The sequence below is a fragment of the Pteropus medius genome, unplaced genomic scaffold (assembly GCF_902729225.1).
Source record: "Pteropus medius unplaced genomic scaffold, Ma_sr-lr_union100, whole genome shotgun sequence".
In the NCBI taxonomy this organism is placed as follows: Eukaryota; Metazoa; Chordata; class Mammalia; order Chiroptera; family Pteropodidae; genus Pteropus; species Pteropus medius.
Window position 1 is genome coordinate 20,511,029 of NW_024342473.1, and position 25,443 is coordinate 20,536,471.

At 35.1% G+C, this 25,443-nt stretch overlaps 2 protein-coding genes across 8 annotated transcripts in view; one reads left to right on the forward strand and one right to left on the reverse strand.

Moving 5' to 3' along the window:
- The window catches only part of CCPG1 (cell cycle progression 1), a 38,930-nt gene extending 35,719 nt beyond the window's left edge, over nt 1-3,211 (forward strand). The window contains exon 9 of one of the 2 annotated variants that reach the window (XM_039865529.1): nt 2,035-3,199. In XM_039865529.1, coding sequence (XP_039721463.1) covers nt 2,035-2,224 — 190 coding nt within the window. In that variant the 3' untranslated portion in view covers nt 2,225-3,199. Of the gene's footprint in view, nt 1-2,034 lie in introns of both variants that reach the window. The other variant, XM_039865530.1, reaches the window with a different exon arrangement.
- Nucleotides 2,001-25,282, reverse strand: PIGB (phosphatidylinositol glycan anchor biosynthesis class B). Of its 6 annotated transcripts, XR_005653386.1 has the most exons (13): nt 25,101-25,282; nt 23,036-23,171; nt 22,501-22,618; nt 18,625-18,729; nt 16,824-16,954; nt 13,586-13,726; nt 12,238-12,289; nt 11,013-11,224; nt 10,383-10,447; nt 5,114-5,327; nt 3,464-3,644; nt 2,922-3,152; nt 2,001-2,742 (listed from the first exon to the last, which is right to left on the reverse strand). XR_005653386.1 is itself a non-coding variant. In XM_039865532.1 (12 exons), the coding sequence occupies exons 1-12, from the start codon at nt 25,231-25,233 to the stop codon at nt 3,015-3,017; spliced, it is 1,614 nt and encodes a 537-aa protein (XP_039721466.1). In that variant the 5' UTR covers nt 25,234-25,282; the 3' UTR covers nt 2,001-3,014. The 6 variants fall into 6 exon arrangements, 5 of the variants coding, with proteins under 5 accessions (XP_039721466.1, XP_039721465.1, XP_039721467.1 ...); XM_039865532.1 differs by having other exon boundaries at nt 2,001-3,152; nt 16,824-16,942; XM_039865531.1 differs by having other exon boundaries at nt 2,001-3,152.
- Nucleotides 25,283-25,443: the final 161 nt, after the last annotated feature.

Genomic DNA, 25,443 nt, shown 5'->3' on the forward strand with positions numbered 1-25,443 from the left:
ATGTAATCAGTTTGACTTGAGCAAATGGTTTAATATCTACCTATCAGTTAAGGATATATAAGTCCTCTTTTAGCTTATTTTGTTTCTTTTTAGTCTGTATGAAAAGATAGTTAAGTGAAATTATTTTCCTTTAATCTTTCATTTATTTACTTTGGGAAGCTAGGAGTAAACAATACAAATTTCACTCTAAAATTAGAAGAGCTCATGTAAACAGTTGGGATGTCCCACATATTTTCATTTGTCTATTCCACTTACCAACTAAATTATGATGTTAGTATATTTATTACAAAATTATTGTTGATAAAGGGAGAGGCATGATCAAAGAGGCACACTTAGCAAGCCACAAGTTCTAATGTGTGTGCTTTATATATGTCTCAAAATAACTTTGTATGCATTGCTTACAGCTTTATATTCTGTAACATGAAACTTGCCTAATCTTCAAATGTTAGCTTTTTTTTTTTACTTTTGAGGTAGTGATATACACACACACACGTACATATATATATCTTAATAAATGTAATGTGTCTATAAAATAATGAGACTGCTTCTGGTGTCTTTAGTCAACTGTATCTAGTGCTTATAATGAGCAAAGCACTGTGAAGCTGTCCTGAGGAAACAAATGAAAAATTCTTGCTGTCAAGGAGTTCACAAACTTTTATAGTTAGATAAAATTAATGAAATTGAGGTATGGAGGCATATTATACATAGTGGCCTCAGTCTGGAGATGTTTGGGAAGGTTTCATATGTGGGGTGGCCTTTGAACTGAACTACTGTTTTTAAACTGGCTTTTGAAGGATATATGAATTTGTCAACCAGATAGGACATGCCACTCAAAGGGAACTTTGATTTGGAGCTGTGAAGACATGCCACTTTAAGGAGAAAATATGCAGATCTTAAGGACCTCGTTTTATGCTCAAGGACTTGCTTTATTGCACTTTAGGTCACTGGAGCAGCCTGGAGGATTGGTTGGAAAGGGTGAAGCTAGAAGCTGGAAGGTGGTCTTTAAAACAATACAGACATGAGCCTGATAAGCAGGAGTGGAAAGAGGGAGACAGTATTAAAATTGGTGATATTTCTTGTGAAAGAGAAGTGGAGATTAACATTGATTTTCAGATTTCTGGGTTGGGTCACTAGTTAGATATTGATACCTCTAAGATAAGGAATGCCAGGTTTGGGGTAATGGGAATTGAAAATGAGAACTGCGCTTGGAGGTACCTACTGAAATCCAAATGGAGAGGATTAGCTGGCCATTAGTTATTGTATGACTCTCTCTCTTTCCCAGACTATGTGTGTAGAGATAGTCTAGGCTGAGGTATTTATGAGACTTCTGGGGAACACCAATCTAAAGAGTTGTAGGAAAAGAAGTCTGAGAATGACAAGACCAGAAAGTGGCATAATGAAAATTTAAAGATCTCAAGGAAAAGGAATATATAGGTATGTCAAATGCTTTATATAAAGGACTGGATTTCTCAGCTGGCGAATTGGGTAGTCAGCCATAGGTGGTTTATGGACTGTTTCAAGTGAAGTAGTGACCAAATCCTGATGGCATCGTGGACTGTTTCAGTGAAGTTGTTACAGAAGTTTGATTATAGAGGTTGGGGAAAGCAGTAAATATAGACACTGTTCATGAACCTTAGCTGTCAGAAAGAAAAAGATTTTGTTTTCTTTGTAAGAGATGTATATACATATTTCTGCTGAGGGATGAAATCAATGGGGATGGATTGGTTTTTAAAGAAAGGAAGGAAAATAATGGAAACACATCTCATTATTTTATTGTCACATTTCTGTTTTTATCTGTTGAGTGTTTCCTTTTTTGCCAATAGTTATGTTTGTCTATTTTTTTCTATAAGATAAAAGTATAATGCTCAATCTTTTTGGCATGGTTATACCAGGATTATACTTCAGATTAATTTAACATCCTTTTTTCAGAGTATTCAGATAATAGATTAATGGGAAAAAAACATTAAAATTGTTTCTTGTTTAAATAAATTCAACTCGAATAACATAGATGAAAAATGTGTTTACTGCTTTCAGTCGACCAGATAAAAAGCAACGTATGGTAAATATTGAAAACTCCAGGCATCGAAAACAAGAGCAGAAGCACCCTCAGCCACAACCTTATAAAAGGGAAGGTAAATGGCATAAATATGGTCGCACTAATGGAAGACACATGGCAAATCTCGAAATAGAGTTGGGGCAATTACCTTTTGATCCTAAATATTGACCGTCATGATTAAGTTAAAATAGAAAACTGTAACATGGATGCTTTCTACAATGTTTGGTGTTGAAACTAAGATGAAATTATCAAGATAATGTCTTTTTATCATTTCTAAGATGACTTTATATTATTACTCAGAAGCATCAAGCAAAAGCTTACTAACCTGCATTTTCTTGTTTAGCTTTGCTGAATATCTTTTTGCAGTGGAAATGTTGAACTGTAGTTTTGTTAAGGAAGCCAGGCATGCAACAGATTTGTGCATGAAATGAGACTTCCTTTCAGTGTATGAGCTTAAAGCAAGCTCAAATCATACATAACAAAGTGTAATTAACACTGATATTTGTGTTAAATTTGCAGTAGAGCTTGAGAAAAGTACATTGTGATGGAATTTCTTCTTTAACATTTTATAATCTTACTCTTGCTTCTTGTCTTTTTGTGGGTTCAAGAGCCCCGTTGACTTGTGAAGAATTTGCTGCCTTCTTATGAACTTGCTGACTTGTTCTCTTGTGAAATTTCTTGCACATCTGAATATTGTGGAAGAAACAATAAAACTACGTCATGAGGAAAACTAAAGGTCTATTTAAAATCTGGCAGTGTATTAATATGTGATTTTATACTTTGTGATATTTTTCATACATTTCCTCAGTAGTAATATTTGGTAAAGCAGTTCATAGTGGGGTTTTGCTAGTTCCATGAATCTTACCCAGTGTTTGCTAGCACATTTTAAGCAGCATCTGAATATTTCTACCCAGTAGTTTCTATATCTCTGGGAAAGATCTAAACACAGTTCAGACTTTCATCTTCTGTTGAGTTTCCCTTTTAATTTCCGTTCATAGACGTATATGTGACTTCCAGTTCGACCCTCTGGCAAGTGAGTGTGAAAGAAAACAGCGGTTCTCTCGTAGTTTCTTGAAATTAGGAAAGCACTTATTTCCTAGAAGTAAATAAATGTTTGAGTAAATAAAAGCTACATTTTGCTGAGTACTGTTTTAAGAATTTTAGAATGACCTATTGTGATTTGCGGCTCTACAACTTTTAAAAAAATAAAAACAATGTCATTTCTTAAATTAACTCATGGTAAGTTACATATACATATGGAATTGGGGCTAATTTTGACTAGGGAAAAGTTACCAATTACAAAATATGGGGGATAAAAGGGACCATAAAAAAGTTAGATTGTCTATTTACCTGCTAAACCTAAGGTAAGATAAAATACTGTTTTCCCTTTTTTTCATGTTTCCTTACCTCCTCCAAAATGCTGAAGATGATCAAGTGAGTAGGTAATGTTGAATTGTTGTGAAACTCTTTATACAACCAGTTTAAGGGATTTAGATAAAATATATCTGCTTCATCAAGATACTGACTTTTTCCAGTCAGGTTTGGGGGACATTCAAGAAATCTCATTGGAAGTGGGTAGTGGACATGGCTATAAAAAGAAAGTTACCATTATAATTACAAGAAGTTGTGAAAGTTTTCAGATTACTCTTAAGATACATTATGTTAACATAACAAAATGTAAAATCTGAATCTAAACTGAGTTCCAACTAAGGTGAAGAAGCAAGCCTTTAATGCGGTTTCTCAAAGATGGAGAATATGATTTGATAGCATGTACCAGTGCAGGAGGAGCATAACCTATAAGTCCAAACTAAAGTATGAAACTCCATTTCAAGATGGGATGGTAGATCAGAGCTTGGGGGACCTAATATTCTCTAACACTGATATGGTCTTCCAGGAATGTAAGGGGCCTTTGAGACCAAGTAGGTTACTTGTTAACAAGAGAGTAATACCCCATAGGTTTATTAGGCAAAGTAGGAAACTGGACATGAACCAGAAAGGATTGTTGCTCTCTTCCCTTTCAGCTCTGAAAGGGGATGGATCACATCCTTCAATGATAAAGTTTGTGGTTTTTTGTTTTTTTGATTGTTCTTATATAAGTGAGAGTTAGTAATAAAGAGCAGCATATGTTCACTGATTAGCATCCAAATAAGTAATGGTTTTATTGTGGCATAGAAAGACTAGAGTATATATTAAAAAGATAGATTGATGAATTATGACAACACTAGTTGCATGGACCATACAGAAAGCCATGTTTATAACTTTGCCTCAGGAAAAATTAATAAAAATCAATATGTGAGAGGTGTATTTTATCTATGAAATGCACGTTTTCCAAAAGTGTTAAATTACCTTAAAAGGATGTCAACTTTGACATTAAGTTGACTATGCACATGAAATAGATTGTTTAAAGCCAGATTAAGCCAAATTTTAAAGAAAAGCTGTTTGCACTTGTACCTTTCTTGGGCAATTGGTAACTAATATAGCTTCCTGAAATAATAAGCATAGGGCCAAATGGATAGATACCCAGCATAGTTAAGGCAATTTTAGTGTTACATTCTCAGAAACACTTAATTCAAGCATTAGGGTATTATCTAACTGAATTCCCTAATTTTTTTTGGCTATACAACTGATATCCAAAGAGATTAAAAAGACTCGTTTAAGATCAGGGCAATAGCCCAGTAGTAAATCTGGACTAGAGGCTAGTGTTTTGAGATTAATTCAATATTGTATACACATAAGGTATTTGTCACAAAGATTTGTAGTGAGATCAATGATAATTTCTTTACTAAGAAATTATCATCAAATAATCTATAAAATATACTATATTTAAATCAGGTAATTTAAATATAAATTTTAAAAAAGATCGAAGTTAAAAGTATATGATTTTCATTGACAACATAGTTCAAATGGTTTGTAAAATTCAGCAGTGAATAAATGTGGAGTTTTAAATTTCTTTTAATCATTTGATCAATGATCAATTTAAATTCAGGAATCTGAAAGGAATTTTAAAGTAGCTTCATTTTCTTAATAAATAGCAGATAGTGGAACAACTTTTATTACCTATAAAAAGGAGTAGAGTGGCAAGGCATCATTACAAACACCGAAGCTGCAGATTTATTAGGATTTTTGTAACAGAGTTCTTGAATATGAGTCATGACATCAAGAGTACCTCGTTGATGAACTAAACCAGTATAGAGAGCGAGAAGCATATTTGATAAAAACAAGAAACTTAGAGCTGGTTTCTTCCATGTTTTCAGGTGGTTTAGTGAATACCCTGTATGAAGATAGACATGAAAATAACTTCATCTATTCTAAGACATCTGATAACATACAATTGACAGTTAAAAGCAAATTTGGGCATGAAATCTTAGATGCTCAATTTTGTTCTTGTATGAATATTTCAGATAACATTATGTACAGTGCATTCCATTCAGTAGTTGGAATATCACACAGTCATTTCACATAGTGCCACTAAAAACAGCTGATTAACCAAAGAATATTATGAAAAGTGTGATAAAAAATGTAGCTAGATCAAGAAAACCAAGCTTATGTTTAAAACTTAAATCTAAATTTGTAAGATGTTGGAAATGGTAAAATGAAGAACCTGCTGAAGAGGATGAAAACTAGAATTAGCTTTATCAGAAACTGAAATAGGATTGCAGAAGTTCTGCCACCTAATAATTCCAGCCACAGATAAAACACAGCAGCAAATACAACTTGAAAGTGAAGTGCTTCCCTGGGTTGACAGGCAAAAACTGTATCTACTTAGTGGGCTCAAATTACAAAATGCTTCAGTAGTCTACTCCAACAAGGCCCCAGAAGGGGGAATATTCAAGTTTGCCATGGGCCTCTAAAGTGGTTCACTCATTAACAGTTTGTTCATTCACTAGATGTTAAAGTTTTACCAGAAACTTAACAGCACTAGAGACAGGTACAATGGTAGAGGTGACTAATACAAAACTGGAATACATGGTGGCGAATGTAAAAATGGCATTCTGGCGGAAATGCTGGAAGAAAATGTGCTTGTCTTCCTAGCTTCTTTAGTACTGAGGGGAGTCTTTTAAGTTAGGTAATGCTTATATTATTTTGTGGTGATTTTCACTTTGAAGCTAGCTCATTTTAGGATGGGTCCTTTTAGTGAAAAATGAATCTCTGTATTATTTGGAGAAATAATAAAATGTTGGGAAGAGAAGAGACGAACAGCCTTGAATTTGAAGACTGAAGGTTTTCAAACCATCTGACCTTGAAAAGTTTCCCAAGGGGATTTCAGAAATTGGTGTTGCTGAAGGGAGAATTGTAAAGATATAGATTGAATGTTAGACTGAACCACAAGAGAAGCCCAGAATCCATGGGTTTCTTATAGAGAAACAGTATGGTTTCTTTACTATTTAAAAGAGATAATTAAGATTCTAATAGCTGCCATTCAGTAAGTCTGCTTAATTGTGCATACAAATAAAGAGATGTAATTCTCACTAAATGGATCTACCCTAAAATGAGCTAGCTTCACAAGGTGATATAGTCACCACCAGGTAATGTATTACCTAATTCAAAATGTGAAACCCCCCTCACAATTACTGAACATTCTAGGAACACAAGTTTTCTAAATGTCCTATAAAACCACTTACAGAAATCTTTCAGTCTCATGTAGTTTCCATGACAACAGACTGAGTACGAACCCTGGTGACTACCTGTCAGAATATAGGCCCCTTCATTTCACATAGTAGCTCTTGATAACTCAATGCTAAGTAACATCCCAGAATATTGAATTTGCTCCTGTTATCTGGGCCTACAAAAAGATATTTAAAGTGGGAATACAGAAAATCTCTGGAGGAATTTATAAGTGTGATAATTATCACTGGGGAATGGGACTAGATGATTAGAGGATGACACTGATGGTTGTTTATTATTATTTTTTGTACCATGAGTATTTACTTTTGTAATATACTAGGTTCTTACCAAATCACTCTCATCAGACCTACTGTTAAAAAATGTTTTAAATCCTTTCTGTCCTAATTAACTACTCTCCCAGGTAAAGTCTTAAAAATGAGTATATAAGAAGGCCCCTCATGAGTTAGTTTCTTCTTTACTCAGCCATATCTCCTAATTGTCATATATGATTTATCTTGATACACACAATCACTTTTAAAGTTTTGGATAGTGTGTTGTTCTGTATTCTTTAGCAATGACTGATGAGTTTCTTCTTACCCAAAGGTTCACTGTAACAAAGAGGATGAGAATTGAGGGCTGTACATAACTGATCCTGTCAAACACTGAGGGGTAGCAAGGATGCATCCTAGTTTGGGCAAGAAATATTAAAACCAATGTTAAGAAAAAAATCTCTCCCAAGTTCTATGAATTAGAGATATTTCTAAATTAACATTTTCACTTTTAAATATTCCTTGAGAAAACTGTTAGGTCAACTTGATTCCGGTGTTTACATGAGAAAAACAAAGGGTGGTTTAATTCTGGAATGGAATGTTCAGGAGAGTGGGCCTGGGGAAGAACCATGTGAGAGTATTGGGAACAGAAGGAGGTAGCAAGAATTTTATATTGCTACTTTGCTAAGGAAATAAGCTATAATTTCATCTTCCATAGTGAGAAGTCGATAATACCAAAACCAAAGATCTTTATGCAATATTAGCATTTTATTTAGAGATAAATATCAAAATAACCACCTAAAAGTATGATTGCCTCTGGGAGTGGGGCGGGGGAGAACCGTTTTTTTAAAACAAACTCCTTATGAATGACTTCTGAAACAATGTACATGTGCAATTTTGATAAAAAGATTAGCATATAGAAAAATAAAGTGGCCTAATCGAGACAAGCAAGTCTGCATTGGCCACGGTGGCAAAAACATTCAACAGAAACTCAACCCAGAACTGATAGCAAGTGCTGTAAACATACCAGCACAAATCACAGGTTCAACCTAAGAATTTCAGTGTTACTAGACCAATGGCACCTTTCTTTTACAGATAAGGAAACTGAGGCACAAGGTTATACAGTTCACTAAGGATCAGAGCCAATCACAGAAGGTATGTTTTCTAGAATTAAGTTCTACTTTTGGATAGGACTGAGGGAAATTCAAACTAGGCAAGAAAAGTTGCCACAGATTAAAAAAATGGCCACAATTACTCCTCTTCCTATATTCAGTCCCTACATGAGCCTGAAGTTTATTTCTCATCTCTTGAATCTGGCCTGGCTTTGTGACTTGCTTTGACCAAAAGAATGGTGCAAGTGACAGTGTGCCAGTTCCATGCTTGGGCCTCACTACTGTTTCTTCTCCTGGAACCCTGCCTATACCCATTGAACAAGCCCAGCTAGCCTGCTGGAGAATGAGAGCACATAGAAGAACTGAGGAACCTTAGCTTATAGCCAGCTGAACCCCAAATATGAGAAACCAGCCTCGGTCAAAAGAGCTGTGTACCCCATCTGCAGCTGATCACATGTGTATAAACTCGGTAGAGACGAGAACTGCCCAGCTCAACTATAGACATGTAAGTAATAATAAGTATAATAAGTAGAGTTTTAAGTAACTAAATTTTGAGATGGTTTGTTACACAGGAGTTGCCAATAAAGTTGTCATGTTTATATAAAATCAGGCCAAAATAGATCATGCAAGAATAGAATAAAACTGACATTTGAAGTATAATATAACTCAAGATTTCAGGTAGTTAGAAAAGGCTCAAACTGGATTATTTAAAATATCAAGAACTCCAAAAAGAACTGTTATCTGACATCATTCCTGACTTCTGTCCAGGTGAGCTCACTACTTAATTGTCCTATTGTTGGAAACTGTTGGCATTAAAGAGTTCTGACTCCTAAGAATCAAAATCTTTTGGTTCACTCAAAAACCTTGGGTATATGTGTCCAGAGGGAAAGATCACATCCTGTGAGAAGGTCATGGGTTTTGGTGGGTCTCTGTCCTTTAGGGGTCATTCTGAGTGGAAGCAGGATGGAGAAAGGCTGGTTCTTGTCCATTACAAAAGGAGCTCTTCAACTCTCCTCATCATTTTATCTAAATCTTTAGGACTGGGAACAAGGGATTACTGGGACCCTAACAATTAAAGATGCCATCTTTTAGACTGGGCATGAGGTGCAGAAAACTCAGTTTTTCCTTAAAACACTTTGTAAAGACACCCATAGAAGTGGAATGCTGGAAAAACCCAGAGTATAAAAATGGAATCAAAACAACTTCCTAAATTAACCAAACCAAATACACATGTATTTGTCTTCTAGTAGTCTGGCAATGTTCACCTGGGCAGAAACCAAACTTGATTTAATTATAACTCAAGCTGTCATAAAAAAGAAAAAGTTAAAATATGCATAGTGACTCATTTTATAAAATATGAATAAATGTGCTCTGGTAAATGGGCCCACTATTCTTAAGACTTGCAAATAGATGCCTATATTTTTATATGTGCCTGCATTCGTGTATAAAGTAATGACATAAATTAACACCGGTTTCAGCACTTAAGATGTATAAATATATAGCTGTGTATGTTTGTACCTAAATTGAAGAGAGTACGTCTGAGATCTGTAGGACATAATGTAATCTTGGTCAAGAAGGCTGCTTAACTGGTTTTTTTTGAGTTCTTTTTTTTAAGTAAAAAGTGTGATACTATTAACTCCTTAGCTTTTCCCTGTTTCTAGTCCCATTGATTTCTTCTCTCTCCAGTCCAATGACTTTTTTTAGTGATTAATATTTGAAGGAGACCAAAAGTCACTTATTCTGAATTAAACTTGAAGTTAATAAAGTTTCAATTCATGATTTTTCCAAACCAAACAATGTAAAAATTCATATTTTCCAGAGCTGAGTAACATAAAACTTGAGAAGTCACATGTAAAAAAACTCTTGCCAAGACTTACAGGAAATAATGGAGAAAAGGCCAAAAATAAAATCAGGTGTGAATCACTTTAAAAACTGCATATGCATTAGAGTGAGTCTTAAAGCATTAAAAGCATTGAAAACTGTTTCAGCAGCTATAAACATATTTTCATTTGTGGAATGAAGAACTTCCTAGTCTAACCATAAAGTAGCTATTCTAAAAAAGATATTCCATTACTTTTTAGTGAAAGATTTCTAATAGCTAGAAACACCACCACCAAAAGGTGCTTTGGATATTGGATCTTTATGATTTTATCTCACTTTACAGAACGTAGGAAAAAGGATATTTAGGCTGCAAAAAAGAGAATACTGCAGTAACATAATTATTTTGTAATTAAGAAGCAATTCTCTTTTAGCCTAGTTGAAAATATTTTAGAGTTTAATGAGTTTATTGTCTTCTAACTATTTCTATATATTTTTTCTATATTGAATAAAAATACTTACCACAAAACACCATACAAAATGGTAAAACTGAATAGATAAACCTGAATTCTTTGTGGCTCAACATGCTATAATAAAACAAAGATATAAAAAAATATTATTTTTACATATTATATGATAGTTTGAGATTAGTGTCTTTAAAATGAAATAATTAACATGACCTGTTTTTCTGAGTACTGAGACTGACTTTCATGCTTTAGGAATTAGGCGATGATGTGTTAAAAGTAATTCTAATATTTGATATCAATGTCTAATGTCAATATTCTAAAAAATGGATTCCTATTACCAAAACAAGTCATATTACTCAAATTTGGAATAAAGATGCATATATTTTCATTTAAAAATATTTCTCTGGTTCTTCAATACTTAAAATTTTGGTAATCTCTGTTTTTTAGGAGCAAATGAAACTTGTTCAACTTCTTAAAAATTGAATGTAATCCATGTTAAGGTAACTATACATATCAGAAGTATTCATTCTACCTAAGCATCAGCATAATTACTGCCTCTCTGTTGCTAAATAATCTTCATTAACAAATCACAAAAAAGTTATTGCATCTCCAAAAGATATTTACTTTTTGAATAATTTCTTGGTTAAATTATGAAAGTTAACTATTTAAATAAATAAAATCTTACCTATATACTAGCAGTGTCCACAGCACAGTCACCAAAAGTATCCGGTACCTCTTTGGGGCTAGAAAGCAGCCATGAATGAAGAAGGGTAAGTGAGTACCTAGGACAACTGGAAATCCTTGACTGAAGTACCAGTGCCATGGATGAGAACCATAAAATGTTCCCAAATTCTGCAGCACGTTAAATCTCAAAAAATTATATTGAACCAGAGTCCACTGGCATAGTTGAAGGAAAGAGAAATAGAAATGTATTAGTGTCAAGTGTGAATCTTTGGCATTAATGAATTTGACATTGAATTATGAATAACGTCTAAAACCCAGATAAAAGTTTACATTGATAATTTTGAACAGTGACCATATGAAATCATTATTTTTTGTGTTCTAAGTATTGTTAATTTGTAAAACACTAGGTTTTTGAGATTTAAGAAAGTATAAATAAATGTTTATATTTTGACAATGTAAGTTTTACATACAATTAGAGCTATAGAGAATCCTAAAAAAATTTTTATGACAGTGTGTGTGTTATAACCACATCAAAATTTTTACTGCAGTACCTTATATCACACATTACTTATTAAGATAAAGCTCTGAAAACATTACAGGTGCAATTATGGCACAAAGCAGATAATAATTAATAGCAACAGCAGCTAACATTAAGTGCTCACTTGTGCCAGGCACCATTGTAGGCACTTTACATGCATTATCTCATTTAATCCAACCTTGTGAGACATGTACCACAATCATTTCCAGAAAAAGAAACTGGCAAGAAAGGTACATAACTTGTCCTGGGTCACACAGGTAACAGGGCACTAAGCTTCATGCTGTGGCAGTCTGATTCCAGAGCCCATAAGTAACTTAAAAACAGAGAACTTAAAAACAACTAACAGTCATAAGTTTAAAATGTCACACCAATGCTTGAAGAATAGAGTATTCTGGTTAATTTGAATTCTGAATGATTACCTTGAAGTCAATTAAAATTATTAAAAAATCTAACCTCTATTGCTACAAACCTTATAAAAATGCCTTTAAAGTGGACTCGAACTTCAACTAGGAATACTCAATTTTGTTATCTAATAGAAAGCATAGCAAATTGAACCAAAGGCATATGCTAGTAGTTTTTTTTAATGTATCCCATATTATTAAAAAAATGATTTGCCTACATTCTCAAATATTCATGGACTGATTAAAAAGTCAGATTGAGTTTTTAGTGTAATAAATATTTTACCTACTTGCCCAAAAAACATACGATCAATTATCAGAGACCAACTCAAAGTGACAAATCTGAAAAATGAAAAGAAGGGTGATTAACATTCTGAACTTACTGAAAATCCAATATTGGCATATGGCTTTGCAAGTGCCTTGCATCAAAAGCCATTTTAAAATGCTTTAGTGTCACCTACTGAATATGGATTTACACATTTTGAAGTCTTTCATGACAGGAGCTGCATTTAAGGAAATTTAAAAAGTAATAAACACTGCGTTATCTATTTCTGCATTACAAATTACCCCAAAACTTGGCAACTTACAACTATGAACATTTTTTATCTCTCAGTTTCTGTGGGTCAAGAATCCAGGTGCAGCTTAGCGGGGTGTCTCTGGTTCAAGGTCTCTCACGAATTGTCAAGATGTTGGCTGAAGGCTTGATTGGGGATGTTGGGGATATTTGCTTCTAAGCTCACTCACATGATTGTTGGCAGGGCTCAGCCTCCCACATGTAACCCTCTCCTTTAAGACTAAGTCATGACATGGCAACTGGCTTCCCCTGGCTTGAGCCAGCTGAGAGTGAGACAGGAACCCAAGGTAAAAGTCTTTATACCCAATCATGGATGTGACATCCCTTCTGCCATATTTGTTAGAATTGAGTCAGAATGTCCAGCCCACACTCAAGAGGTTTATACAAGAGCATGTATATCAAGAGAATGGGATTAGTGGGGGCCATCTCAGGCGGCCTATCAAAAACATATACAGAAAAGTACACTATAAGTCTTCATGAATCATCACAATATGAAAACAAACTAACTCATACAGATCAGGAAACAGAGCATTATTAGTACTTCAAAAGGCCCCCTCATCCCTCCAACCAATCTCCACTCTCTTCCCAAAGGTGACCAGTAACTATTCTGACTTTTGATAGGGTAGATGTTTTACTTTTTGAATTTTACAAAAATAGAATCATGCTATATGTACTCATGTCTAGTTTCCTACAATCATGAGATTTAACCATGTTTTTTGCATATTGCAGTACATTAATTTATAATACTGTATAATATTCACTGAATTTATATGCCACAGTGTATTTATTCTGTTAGACACTGTGCTTCCCTTTTTTTTTTTTTTTTAGCTATTATCAACACTGTTATGATCATTCTTTGACTCGCCTTCTGGTTCCCATATATGTACATTTCTGTTGAATACATACTTAGTATTGAAAGTAACAGCACTAGGGTATAGTGCGATTAGCTTTAGTAAATACTTAGTTTTTCAAAGAGGTTGTATCAATTTATATTCCCACAGGAATACATAAGTGTTCTATATCCTTTTGAGCCATTTGGGTAGATGGACTGTAGCACTACTTACCCTACAGGTAAAAAATGATGTAGAATAAGATCAAGCTTTCTCTGTTCTTGCCAGATATGTCTTAAGAGCAAAGGTATCCATGGAATGATAGCTGTGGGACGAATTATGAAGGCAAGTGCCACCAGGGATGAGTACTTGATACTAAAACAAGGAAAATATATTGTCAAGACAACTAAGAAATGAGTTTAGAAGTTATCTACTATTTACACTGTGCTCTAACTTTTTTTTTGTTAGAGCATTTTCTTTTTGGTATAAATAGTTGTGTGAAGTTGGGAAAGTTCCTTATACTTTCTCGCTCTTAGTTTTTCTCATCTGTAAAACGAAGTATTATCTAAGGTCTTTTCCAGCTCTAATATCTTACTTCTAGTACTTTCAAATAAGCAGTTATTTTTTGTTTTAATGTTTGTCTTGTTTGTTGAAAGGTATACTAACTTTTAACCACAGAACTTTCCTGATAGAAAAATGATCAAGTCACTCACAAGGCTATAAGAGAAAGTCCATAAAACCATTCTCTAGCAAAGAAACCAAGTGCATTTAAATAAACATTAGGATTATTTAGGCTATCATAGGCTTCTGAGTCCATATGAATTTGTTTTGAAAAGGTAAGCTGCTAAATTTATCCAACTGAAAGATGTATATGTACAACTGATAAAAAGCCTACTATACAAACCTATATGATCATGGATAGAATTGTGGACTTTTACTATTAGGATTTCTCTCAATAAATGGCTACAGGAGATTATGCGATAATTTAATCATGGAGACTGCAGACAGGAGATTATTACCTGGATATATACTTAACCCTGTGAAAAACTAAAAGCTAGCAAAATAAAACAACTTTATGGCACCATTATATATCTATTAACTAATAATTATGAAGACTTTCTAATGGTGAGGATGTAAGAGCAAGGATTTCAAATTTAAATGCTTATAGAGATCACGTAATACAAATGAATGATGTAGTCCACATAAGGGCTTTAATGTTATCATGAAGGAATCTTGACCCAAAATGTTAGGACTTCTGTTTTTTCAAGAGAAACCAGAAATCCAGATGTTATGTAAGATCTCCTAATTTTAAAACTTTGCCAGGTAGTTTACTAAAAAACAAAAACACTGTGCAGGTGAAATAAAACATATTTGTGGCTTGGTCTGACTTGCAGACCATCTAAATTGCAACTTCTGCTCTAGTGAAACTCCCTAGAGGATGCCTAAATGTGTATTTCTTAACCTCACTCCAAATTTTCAGACTTCGACTTCTCATTCCTGAATATTTGTCTACATTCATCTCTTACTGGCACTCAAAGTGTCTCAAATAAGCCCCACAACTTTCCCTCAAACTTATTCAGTGTCTAGTATGTAAGTTAACAGTATCACTGTTTCTGAGTCTTAAAATTTTAGAGTCACCTTAAATAACAACTTCTCATCCCATACTTTTTTTTTTTGTCCCTTTCTCATTCCCACTACCATCATTTTACATCAAGTCCTGTCACTTGTTTGGAATCTTTTCGTAGTCATCATAGTCTTTTTTTTTTTTTTAGTACTCAGAAATATTCTTTAACAACATTGTCATCATCAGTATTTCCTAAGCACTTTGTAATGGAGTTCTGTGCTATACAATTCACATAGATTCTCATTTAATTCTTATGAGAGTTGTTATTCTCATTTTACAGATATAAATGTTTAGATATCCTCATGCCAATTTAAAAATCTTTCATTATATGTGCATTTTTAAAGGAGTTTGCAAAATGTCATTTATCATCAGGCCAAGAATAGTACCTGTCATGTGAAGAATGCTTATACAGTGGTCATTTGTCCCACATAACCTTTCCTGATGGAATCAGGGGACAGCATCTGAGCTGAGGCAGCTCATCTAAGGCTGGCCAGTGTGAAGGCTCCATCCAAATAGGGACAATGATATTTAACAGACCTAATCATATTCCTTCAACGTAAATGTGAGATACAGGGAAAATTGGGCAATTGGTAGTGAGAACAGAAGTGGACAGAGCCTGAGAAAGCCTCAAAATGGTGGATAAAACAGAGATTCATAGACTGGCCTATAAAAGCACTACAGAACAACAGGCCATTCCTCAAAACTACCTTACATTCTGCATAACCTTCCAATTCAGTTGTGTGGCTGAGATACTCTATAATTTTAATCTAGGCCTGGCCACAAGGCTAAGATGCTGATCTTCCTTATTTTCACTTTGTCTTAAATAAAGTCCTCCTCATATAGGTAATCTAATTGAATGCCTATTTTTGCAGTCAAGAGTCTAATGCAGAAATGATCTTATTTCATCCAACCACTTTTTTATATAGGAAGAATGGTCGCTAGCTTCTTAACTAGACTCAAATTCTGGCTTTCTCCCTTTCATTATATCCTAAATACTGATTTTACAAGAGAATTCTTCCTGAATCAGATCTGATTATGTCATGCCTCTCAAAAGCCTACAATGGTTCCCTACAACTTGTAGAATAAAGATCAAATTCCAGACAAGGGCAAAGTCCCATTCCAGCCTCATCCTTATTCTTTTCTTCTCCCATACATCCTACCACACATTTAGCTACTCTGGACAACCTCCCCAGAATACAGTGAAGCTCTTTTACAGTGTTGTGCCTTTGCTCATGTTCCCTTTGCTCGGTATTTGCTTCCCAGTTTATATATACCCAAATCAGGTCGATATGTTTTCTATCTGCTCTTCTGGATCTGATCTCTCCACTCCACCTGCTCAATGTACAGGCTGACCTGTATGGACTATATCAATGGGTTATCTTGCTTCTGGCTGCTGATTGACTTTGGCTAACAGGAGCACAGTAGAGTCAAATTGGGCTCTTGCTCTGGCTGAAGGCTGGTTGTGCCTGTCTCCTGTTGGGGCCCTCTCTTAAAGTTACAGCTCTGCATGGATTCCAGTAACCATTTCCTCTCCTTGCTCCTTGGGGCCATGGTGTAATAGAAACTTCCTGCTGTGGGTATTCCTGGGGCACTATGGTGCCCCCTTATTGGTTTTTCTAAACATTGTCTACACCTTTGTAAATAGGCATTTTATTACCTTTTCCTTAATTTAATTACCCACTTTTAGTATATCTGTTTCATGCTATAATAAGTATATCGACTGAAAATCTGTGGTTCTAATAACCTTCATAAACATGAGGGGTCCACTAGACATTACAATATGTTGATATTTAAGATTTTTCAAAAGCATGCTTTAGAGTTTTGTATATTAACAGTAATACATCTCACCTGTTCATAGACTTTGAACCTTCCAAAGGATAGTAGAAAAGAGCAATTATAGTGAGAACAGTTTCCATGGTGTTTGTAAGAGTTCTGGTACAGCAATACCATGTGAACCAAGAGCATAGCTGGCAAAAAAACTAAGAACAATTATGAGCAAACAGAGATGGGGTGGGAAATGAAAAAGCTTAGTTATCTTCTATGGAAAATAGTAAGCAAGTCTAAATACTGGAAAAACCACATCAAAAGGTAATTAATGTTAAAAGATGGCATGTGCAGACATTGTTTTTAAGAATTTATATCAAACACAGGTCTAAGATAACATCAGATCTATATTCATTAAAGTTAAAAAGTATACTTTCAGGTACATTTTTATGGCATTTCATTTTATTTAAATCTCATTTCTCATTAATAAAAGACATAAAACACAGATTCTTTGATGTAGTTTATAGAGGATTGAAATTCATAACTAGGCCCTCCCAATCAATATTCCTCAAATTGTCTTATATTACTGACAAATATTCTGACTGTTTTTATTGACCTTAGTTTAAAATGTTGCCCTATATCTTGATGAAAAATTAAAATGCAAGTGAAAAAACATGACATATCAGGAGACATCATTAAATTTTAATTTGGAAATTGACTAAATTAATAAACCAGTTTTGAAAGAATATGCAAACAGAAGCATCAATAAGTCTACAGAAGAAATATCTTAGAAGAAACCTGTTAGCTGAAGCGAGGGTGTTAAACGTGTACTTGCTTCCTATCTCTTCAAATATAGCCTTTAAAAATTGTTTCCAATTTTTGTGGGTTTAAAGGCTTTTCCTAAACTAGAAGAACCTAGTGCTGCTACTTTGAAGGAGGGAATTCAAAGGTATTATGCCTTTGCCATTTTAGATTGAGCCTTCGGCAGTGTATGTAAGCAGAAAATAAGACTGTTTTATCCTTGAGTCAATTAGCAAGGACTCATTTGCTAAACCAATCTGCCTTTTTAATACAAATCAACATGCTACCTGCAGAAATATGTCCTGTTAATCTTTAAATTGTTAATATTTATTAATAATTATAATTACATCTAGAAATGTGTTGGTAATTTGGAACATATTTTCAAATAGAAACAATGTAAAAAGCGTAGTAAGATTTCAAAGGTGGCTCAAATAAGCTTTCTTAATTTAAGAAAGAGCCAAAGTGAAGTAACAACAGTACTACAACCATTCTTTGGATATGGTTTAAATGGGAAAATCCATTCCAGATTTGAATGGGAGATCAGAAATCTATCTCTCCACTGTGAAATAAGCCAAATGACAAAAGACAGTCTTCTACGCCACATTCTCTCCCTTACAGAGTCCAACTATTTCAAACATTCAAACCAGAGGTGAAAGGGTGCTCCAGTGAGAAGCAGTATTTCTCAGGATGAGTCTCAAGTAGCTGGAAGAATAGAGAACAGCACTGAAAACAGCTGAGGTGATTTGTGAGGTAGGCAATGATTTAGAACTATTCCTACTGAATTTTATGGAAAGTTAGGCAAGGACTCTGACAGTTTTGAGGCGTGAAGATACTTGCAAAGCCTGTCTCCTAGGGTTAAGCTCATAGGGTTTGACGGCATCAGTGGCTTCTACTGCCTAGGACTCAGTCTGGAGGAAAGGTATGGATGGTATGCATCATTTGCATCTTACTGTTTTTAATTATGGAAGTACTTCTATAAAGTTGTATGAGTTATCTTTTGAAACTTTTATCGATATTATTCCTTGTGCTTCATGCTCATAGGAATGAAGTAAATGAAATAGTTTCTAAAGTGTTTAAGACTTACCACCCATTTTGCCACTTGCTGATTTTCTAGTTGTTTCATTAATGAGTAAAGCCTCAAGTCTGCTACAACAGACAGAACTGCTTGGGCAAGTCTAGGAATCCAAATCTTTGTTTAAAAAAAAAAAAAGATGTTAAAACCATCTATTGGTTCACACAGAATTATAAGAAATTAACAAGCTGACCCAACTATCAATTAATTGAAAGCCATTCTTAGTACAAAAATAGATATAATATATTCTATTATTCTGCTAAAATACCTGTATTTCTACAAAAAATACATTAATTTTTTAATGTATAGTTAATTATTCTGCTAAAATACCTGTATTTCTACAAAAAATACATTAATTTTTTAATGTATAGTTAATATAATTCTCATTATATATACATATTATAATTATATATTATATAACCAGGTCATGAGTGGGCATATATGTATTTAGTCTTCGTAAGTACATATATTATGTATATATATACACATACATATATATTACATATTACAACACTACTAATTCTAATTTAAAGGCCAGCAAACCATTTCATTGTGTTAAGGGTTTATTTTAGAAGCACATTTAGTTATTTTGATTAGCATAACAATAGGTAATTTAAAATGAAACCTTATAGTACTGTGTCCTAGGTATTATACTAAGTACATACTTGATATCAGTTCATTTAGTCCTCCAAATAATCTCATGAAATAGGTTCTGTTTTATAAATGAGGAGCCTGAGGCACAGAAAACTTAAGTCATTTTCCTAATGCACAGCTAGTTGTGTGGAAACAGGATTCAAACCCAGGTCTGCCTAACTCCAAAGCCTGTGCTAAGTTTCACTACTTTCCCATCCTGCAATATAGATGATAAAATACAAGTTACTTTTTTTTTTAAAGCCCAAGTATTCTACAGTTATTGAAACGTATTCAGATGAGTAAACTTATTTAAGAGTAAACTTAAAAGAAATGAAAGAGTTAGTAGTATATTACAACTTAATTACAGTTAGGAATTCTAACGCTATATATTAGCATCTTTCCGGGTTTTTTTAAATGTGTCATAGTTATCTTTAACAAAATAACACTTGCTTGTAGAATACAATTTCATGTTGGTTTGTTCAAAAGATGTGTTTCTAAAAACATGTAAATTTATATTTTTGTTGAGTCATACTTAAAGCTGCTTAACTTTCGATTTTCAATTGTCAGTGGCCTCTAACACTTTAGCTTTATGTTCCATTTCTTTGTTAATAATCTGTAAATATTTAAATCTTAGAATTTAAGGAATGCTATAATTCATAATTTCAATTAAACTGTGCTCTGTAAAATGCAGTAAAGGGCACCTATTACATACCTTCTGTTTACTCTGCATAGAGATCTATAAACTTCATCCTTACCTCCCAGGCCTGAAAGTAGTTCATTTGAAAACCCAATTTGGCTACATATTTAATATAAGCCAACAGTATGAAGTAGCTACTAAAAAACTAAATCCTTGTGTACTGAGAGAAACATAGTATTAATGAAGTTAATGGTCCCACTATACTATTCTGAACTAGTTACCCTAGCTTTCAATATTATGTTCAGTTTGGAGACCCACATGTTAAGATGGATATTAATAAATTATGTCTAGAGGACACATTATCTGATTATGAAGTTTAGAACTGGAGATGTTTGTCCTGGATAAATAAAACTTTTTGAAGGGTTGTCATGTAGAAATACTGAATTTAAAAGGTAGATTTTAGCCCAATACAGAAATAAGTGGAGTTGTAAATTCCCAGTTATTAGCAATGTCTCCAGACATTTAAGATAACCATCATTTTCCAGCTCATACTAAGGATTTGACAAGAATTAAGTAATAGTTTCACAGTTTCTGGAAAATAAAAAGTAGTGAGGTAGGGAAAAGAAGGAACATGCCAGGGTTAAACTCTAAGGATAAAGCCTATGTTGGCAGCTTACCATTCTGTTCTGTTCTTTAAGGTCCTGACTCCTTCCTTAGGCTCCAAGAGCCAAATGTCCCTGTGCCATCTTCTGACTATTCAAAGCCCCACTGTGGTACCCCATTCATGTCTCCCTTCTTATCCCTCTTTCTGCTCACATGTTCTAAACCAGTGCTGTCCAGCAAAAATAGAATGTGAGCCACATAGATGATTTTAAATTTTACAGTAGCCAAATTAAAAAATAAAAAAATTGCAAACAGGTTAAATGAATTTGTTATTTTGTTTAACCCAATATATCTAAATATATATCTAAATGATATCTAAAATACTATTTCAACATTTAATCAATATAAAAATTATAGAAATATTTTACATTCTTATTTTGTACTAGGTCTTTAACGTCCACTTCTCAATTTGGATTAGTCACATTTCAGGTATTCAAAAATCAATGGGTGCTTAGCGGCTATCATATTGGACAGTGCAGCTCTAAGCCTTCCCTCATTGTGTGCACACACCTTATGCAGTTTAGAGAGAAGCTATCTGGAAAGATGATTAAGCTGTGAATAGGTAGACTTATGATCTAGTTTTAGCTCTGCTTTGAACATACTGTGACCTTGGTCTATGTACTTTACTTCTCTGACCTTCTAGTTTCAAAATTATAAAATCTATATTTTAAAAATCAATATGAGTATGACTGACTGACTGATAGCATCCTAATGTTTCTTTACCTGGTCAAGTTCCAAGTAGACTGAATCTTCTTTTTTGGGGGCGGGGTGGGGTAGAGGGCCAAGGGAGGTTTCCTTTTAATCACAAAATGGCCAAGACAGTCAGCTACAGGTTGAAGGCAGTGTATAGGTCCTGAAGGAATAGGAAGTTTTTCTATCTTGAAGACCCCTTCATTTATAATAAAACCTACTTCCTGGGATATGATACCCTTAATGACATTATGTATATCTGCCCATGGTTCCAGACTTTATGGATACCCTGCACGATCTACATGCTAGTGGGTAGCCCTGGGAGGAGAAAAGAAAATTCACAGCTCCTAAGTTCCACTTGTGTCAATGGGAGAAACTCTGCTACTGCTCAAAATTCTCCTTCCCCTGGATCTTTCCATGAGAAGTATCAGTTTCACAGGTATGATCCTTGTTTCCCAATAGTGGGGAATCGAATATTGCAAAGGGGAGGGTACAGTCTTGCCTGGGGAAAAAAAAAAATCTCAGAAATGTAATGTCTCTCAGGCTTCAAAAACCGCTCAGGATTTAGACTGCCTTTGGAATTCTGGGGCACTTGCCTAACAAAACGGGGAAGGCCCAAAGTTCTGAGCCTAACGACGATAGCTTAAAAAATCTTGGCAGTGAAGTTTGAAACTTTTGCACCATTAGTTCTTTCTTTGTACCCTCTCCTGGCAAATGACCCCAGAAATTCATGAGCCAGGAATTATAACCCTACTTATTATTGATACCTAATTACAACGTAGTACAAGGATAATGCATATCATTGAATTTTTGTCAAATTAATTTTTTCTGAGTTTTAAACACTAAATCTTGAGTGGGCTTATATGTATTTAGTCTTCATAAGCGCATATAACATGGTCTTCTACTCACAAGTTAAGAAAACAAGACAGAACACTGTTCTCAAGTGATTCTTAATGAAGGATGTATACTTCTACAGTCCAAATAAATAATTAATATATAATGTAATCATTCTGAAAATCTTAACAGGATTGCTCCCAGCAGCACACTTTCATGCTCCGTCTTGTGTTTTAGCACACAATGAAAAGTTACATATCTTAGTATGCCTTTGGAACCCTAGATATAGTCAGAGTTTGGCAATAGTAGCCTTTTAGAAACAAATTTCATGATACCAGTAACATCATTTAGTTAATATACATTAAGCTTTAAAAAAGGAGGGAATAAATCTATTTTTAACAACGATTTTGATTACTTTTATTTAAACTTACCAGCAACTGAACACTATCTTTCCCCAAAAAATACAGAATCTTGTAAATGCTTGCAAAGATTAAGGGGTAAGTATAACCCCTCAACCTTTCTGTCCATTCCCAGGTCAAATAACCATAATTAGTAAAATTAAGGACTAATGTTAAATAGCATTGAAATAAAACCTACTTTCATTTCCACATATAAAACTTTTATTTTTTGACAAAGCAGCTTAAAAACAGCATTTTGTACTGGATATTTAAATTAAAAATGTAATTGGCCAACTAAACTCAACTTCTTCAAGGCAGAAATGTGATTTTTACTTCATTTATATCCTCCATAGTACTGAGCACTGGGAATATGTGCTATAGGTTAAGTCAAGTACATCTAAACATCAAAGAAAGATACAGAAGAAACAGTATAAAATAATGGATACTTTGATAAGTTAAAATTATTTGGAGAAAATATGAAAGATTGACTGAAAATGTGTAATAGAAACTGACACAATTCCTAAGATAAATATACATTCCAGGTCTGGAAAAAAATTACAAAGGATATTTGAAAACCATATGATGTGCAACTTCAAGAGACTGCCAGTACTCATCTGGAACGAAACTTGTCTGGACTAAAAAGCAGTTACATATTCGTAATGCTATGGTAAATAAGACCAGATAAATGTTTTCCCCAAGATGATCTGAAAAACAAAATAAAAGGTAATGTGACACAAAAGTCATACAAGTTCTGCTTGCAGAACTAAAATATGCTGCTCTGGTTGGCCCCTTGCTTAGGCAATGTTAAGGCACAGTAGTGAACTCTGCTCCCTCCACACTACTCTCAAAGTACACCTGGACCGAGAGTTACACAAGGGCCAGAGCCTCAACTACTGAGTGATTACCACTCCTTTCATCTAAGCAATCTTTCTTACAACTTATTGTTTAAAGAGATTAAGATAAATACTGAAAAAGATTGGGTTAAGTAAGTAAGGCCTTAGGTGGATTAGGTTATTCTATATGTGTATCTAACAGAAAGAAACCAGCTAACATTATTAATTTAGGAAGCAAGTCTTTATATAGGTGCCAAACAGTTGCATATAAAATGTTCCTCCATACATTTTTAAATAACATTCACTCATGCTTACTATATGCCATGCACTGAGTTCATTCTTTTACATGCATTATCTCATTTAATCCTCAAAATAATGCTATGGGATAGATATTAGCCCATTTTACATATGAGGAAACTGAGGCTCAGAATTTAAATTCCTTGTCCAGTTCAAAAGGTTATAAATGGCCAAAAAGGATTCAAACTCAGGTCTGTCTGCTGTCTGCCCTGCTCTTAGTCACAGATGGACAGCCTATAGGCTGAATACAGAGAATTTTTTAAAATTTGAATTTGGTTGCCAACATTTAAATCAGATTTTATGTTAAAATTTGTATTGCAGCATTTCAAACATAAGATCTGGCAACACAGAGCTCAATGAGAAACGACTGGTACTGAAATATAGAGTGCTTTGACTTATTTAGCTCTGCCTGTCTGGCCTGAGTATTTTGAGCCTGCAACCTGCCTCTGATCCACTGTGAGTCTCTACTATCATTCTGGGTTCCTGCCATTCTCTTTCCTTATTCACACGAAGCACATTTTAAATGTCTCTCGGACAAATGGTACATTCAACGCAATGTACATGCCCTATCTGAACTTTCACCTACCAGAAACACTTCAAGAAACCTCCCTACAGGACTAAATATGCTGTCGGGAAACTGTTCTTTCCTGTCCCCCCCACCCTCCTTTACTCTGTGGACTCGGGCAGAAGAAACAATACTCAGAACTGGCCTTTGAAACAACTCGAATACCTAAAAGTTCAACTGTAAGTCTGTTGAAAGTATGGTAATTTACTGTCGTTACTATGCTTTACCCTGACGGGATCCAACTTCTAACAAGGGGTAGGTTAGGGGAAGAAAGCGAGAGAGCTCCGGTCCAGCAGCCTTTCCTGCCCCTCCTCCCCCGCAGTCCCCGGTCACAATCCTCCCATCCTCACTTTTCATTTAGCAAAAAGGTTTTCCCCTTTTTTGGTCTCAGGTTTCTAGAGGGGGTAACTAAGCATTCTTTTCATACCGCCTACACTGTCCTTGGCACATAAAGGACGTCCAGTCAATATTTACTGAATGAATAAGGAGTCCATCTTTATATTAAATACCACCACCACCACCACCACCCCGCGACAGGTAAAAATCCCACTTGCTGGGGTGATTTTTCTCCTCTCTGCATCACATCGAGACCAAAGTGAAGGAAGAGCTGGGCAAAAGAAACGGGGTGGAGTCAGACCTGGTCCCACTGAGGAATCAGCCCCTCCGTAGCTGCTACGCCTTGCGTAACTCCTGGCCTTAGTGGCCCGGCTCTAAAATCGGGGATGGACACATCTTACCTACTCACTTTACACGACTGCGGGGAGGAAGGCATAAAATAATGCAGAATACAGTGCCGTGCAAGCGGCGGGAATCGAGAAGCCCATTTGGCGCGCACTGCGATTTCTTGGCAACCCCAACCCAGCAGATGGAACCCTTGGTCTGAGTCCGCGACTTCCCGCCACCTCCTCCTTTCCTGGGCTCCCCACACCCTCACTCACCTCCGCGGAGCCCGGTGCTCTTCTGGGAGCTGAAGTACAAGGCCGACTTTCTCTTTCGCAGCTTCATTTTCTCGTGAGAGCAACTCTGGAGACCGCGGAAAAAGAGCCTGCTGTCACCTGGTTCTCGCTCCATACTGCATCTACTCCGGCCTCCGCTGAGGATTCCGGCCACCACCTTCCACCGCAGAGGGAACCTAAAGTGGCGCGCACTGTTCTTCGGCTCACTAAGTTTGGCCTCTGCGAGCCGCCGTCTGGGGCAGACGCGGAGGGAGCCGGGAAAGGGCAACTTTTGCCAACTCCCTAAGGTGGCGGTCTCTTAGCGGAGTGTTTCAGGTTTGGCCCC

Coding starts and splice junctions, on each gene's coding strand:
- PIGB (XM_039865531.1), bottom strand. CDS start 25,233: ATGGAGCGAGAACCAGGTGACAGCAGGCTCTTTTTCCGCGGTCTCCAG. Junction 23,172..25,100: donor GAGCACCGGGCTCCGCGGAG/GTGAGTGAGGGT, acceptor TTTGTTTTTCAG/ATCATCTTGGGGAAAACATT. Junction 22,619..23,035: donor GCACATCATATGGTTTTCAA/ATATCCTTTGTA, acceptor TAATTTTACTAA/TTATGGTTATTTGACCTGGG.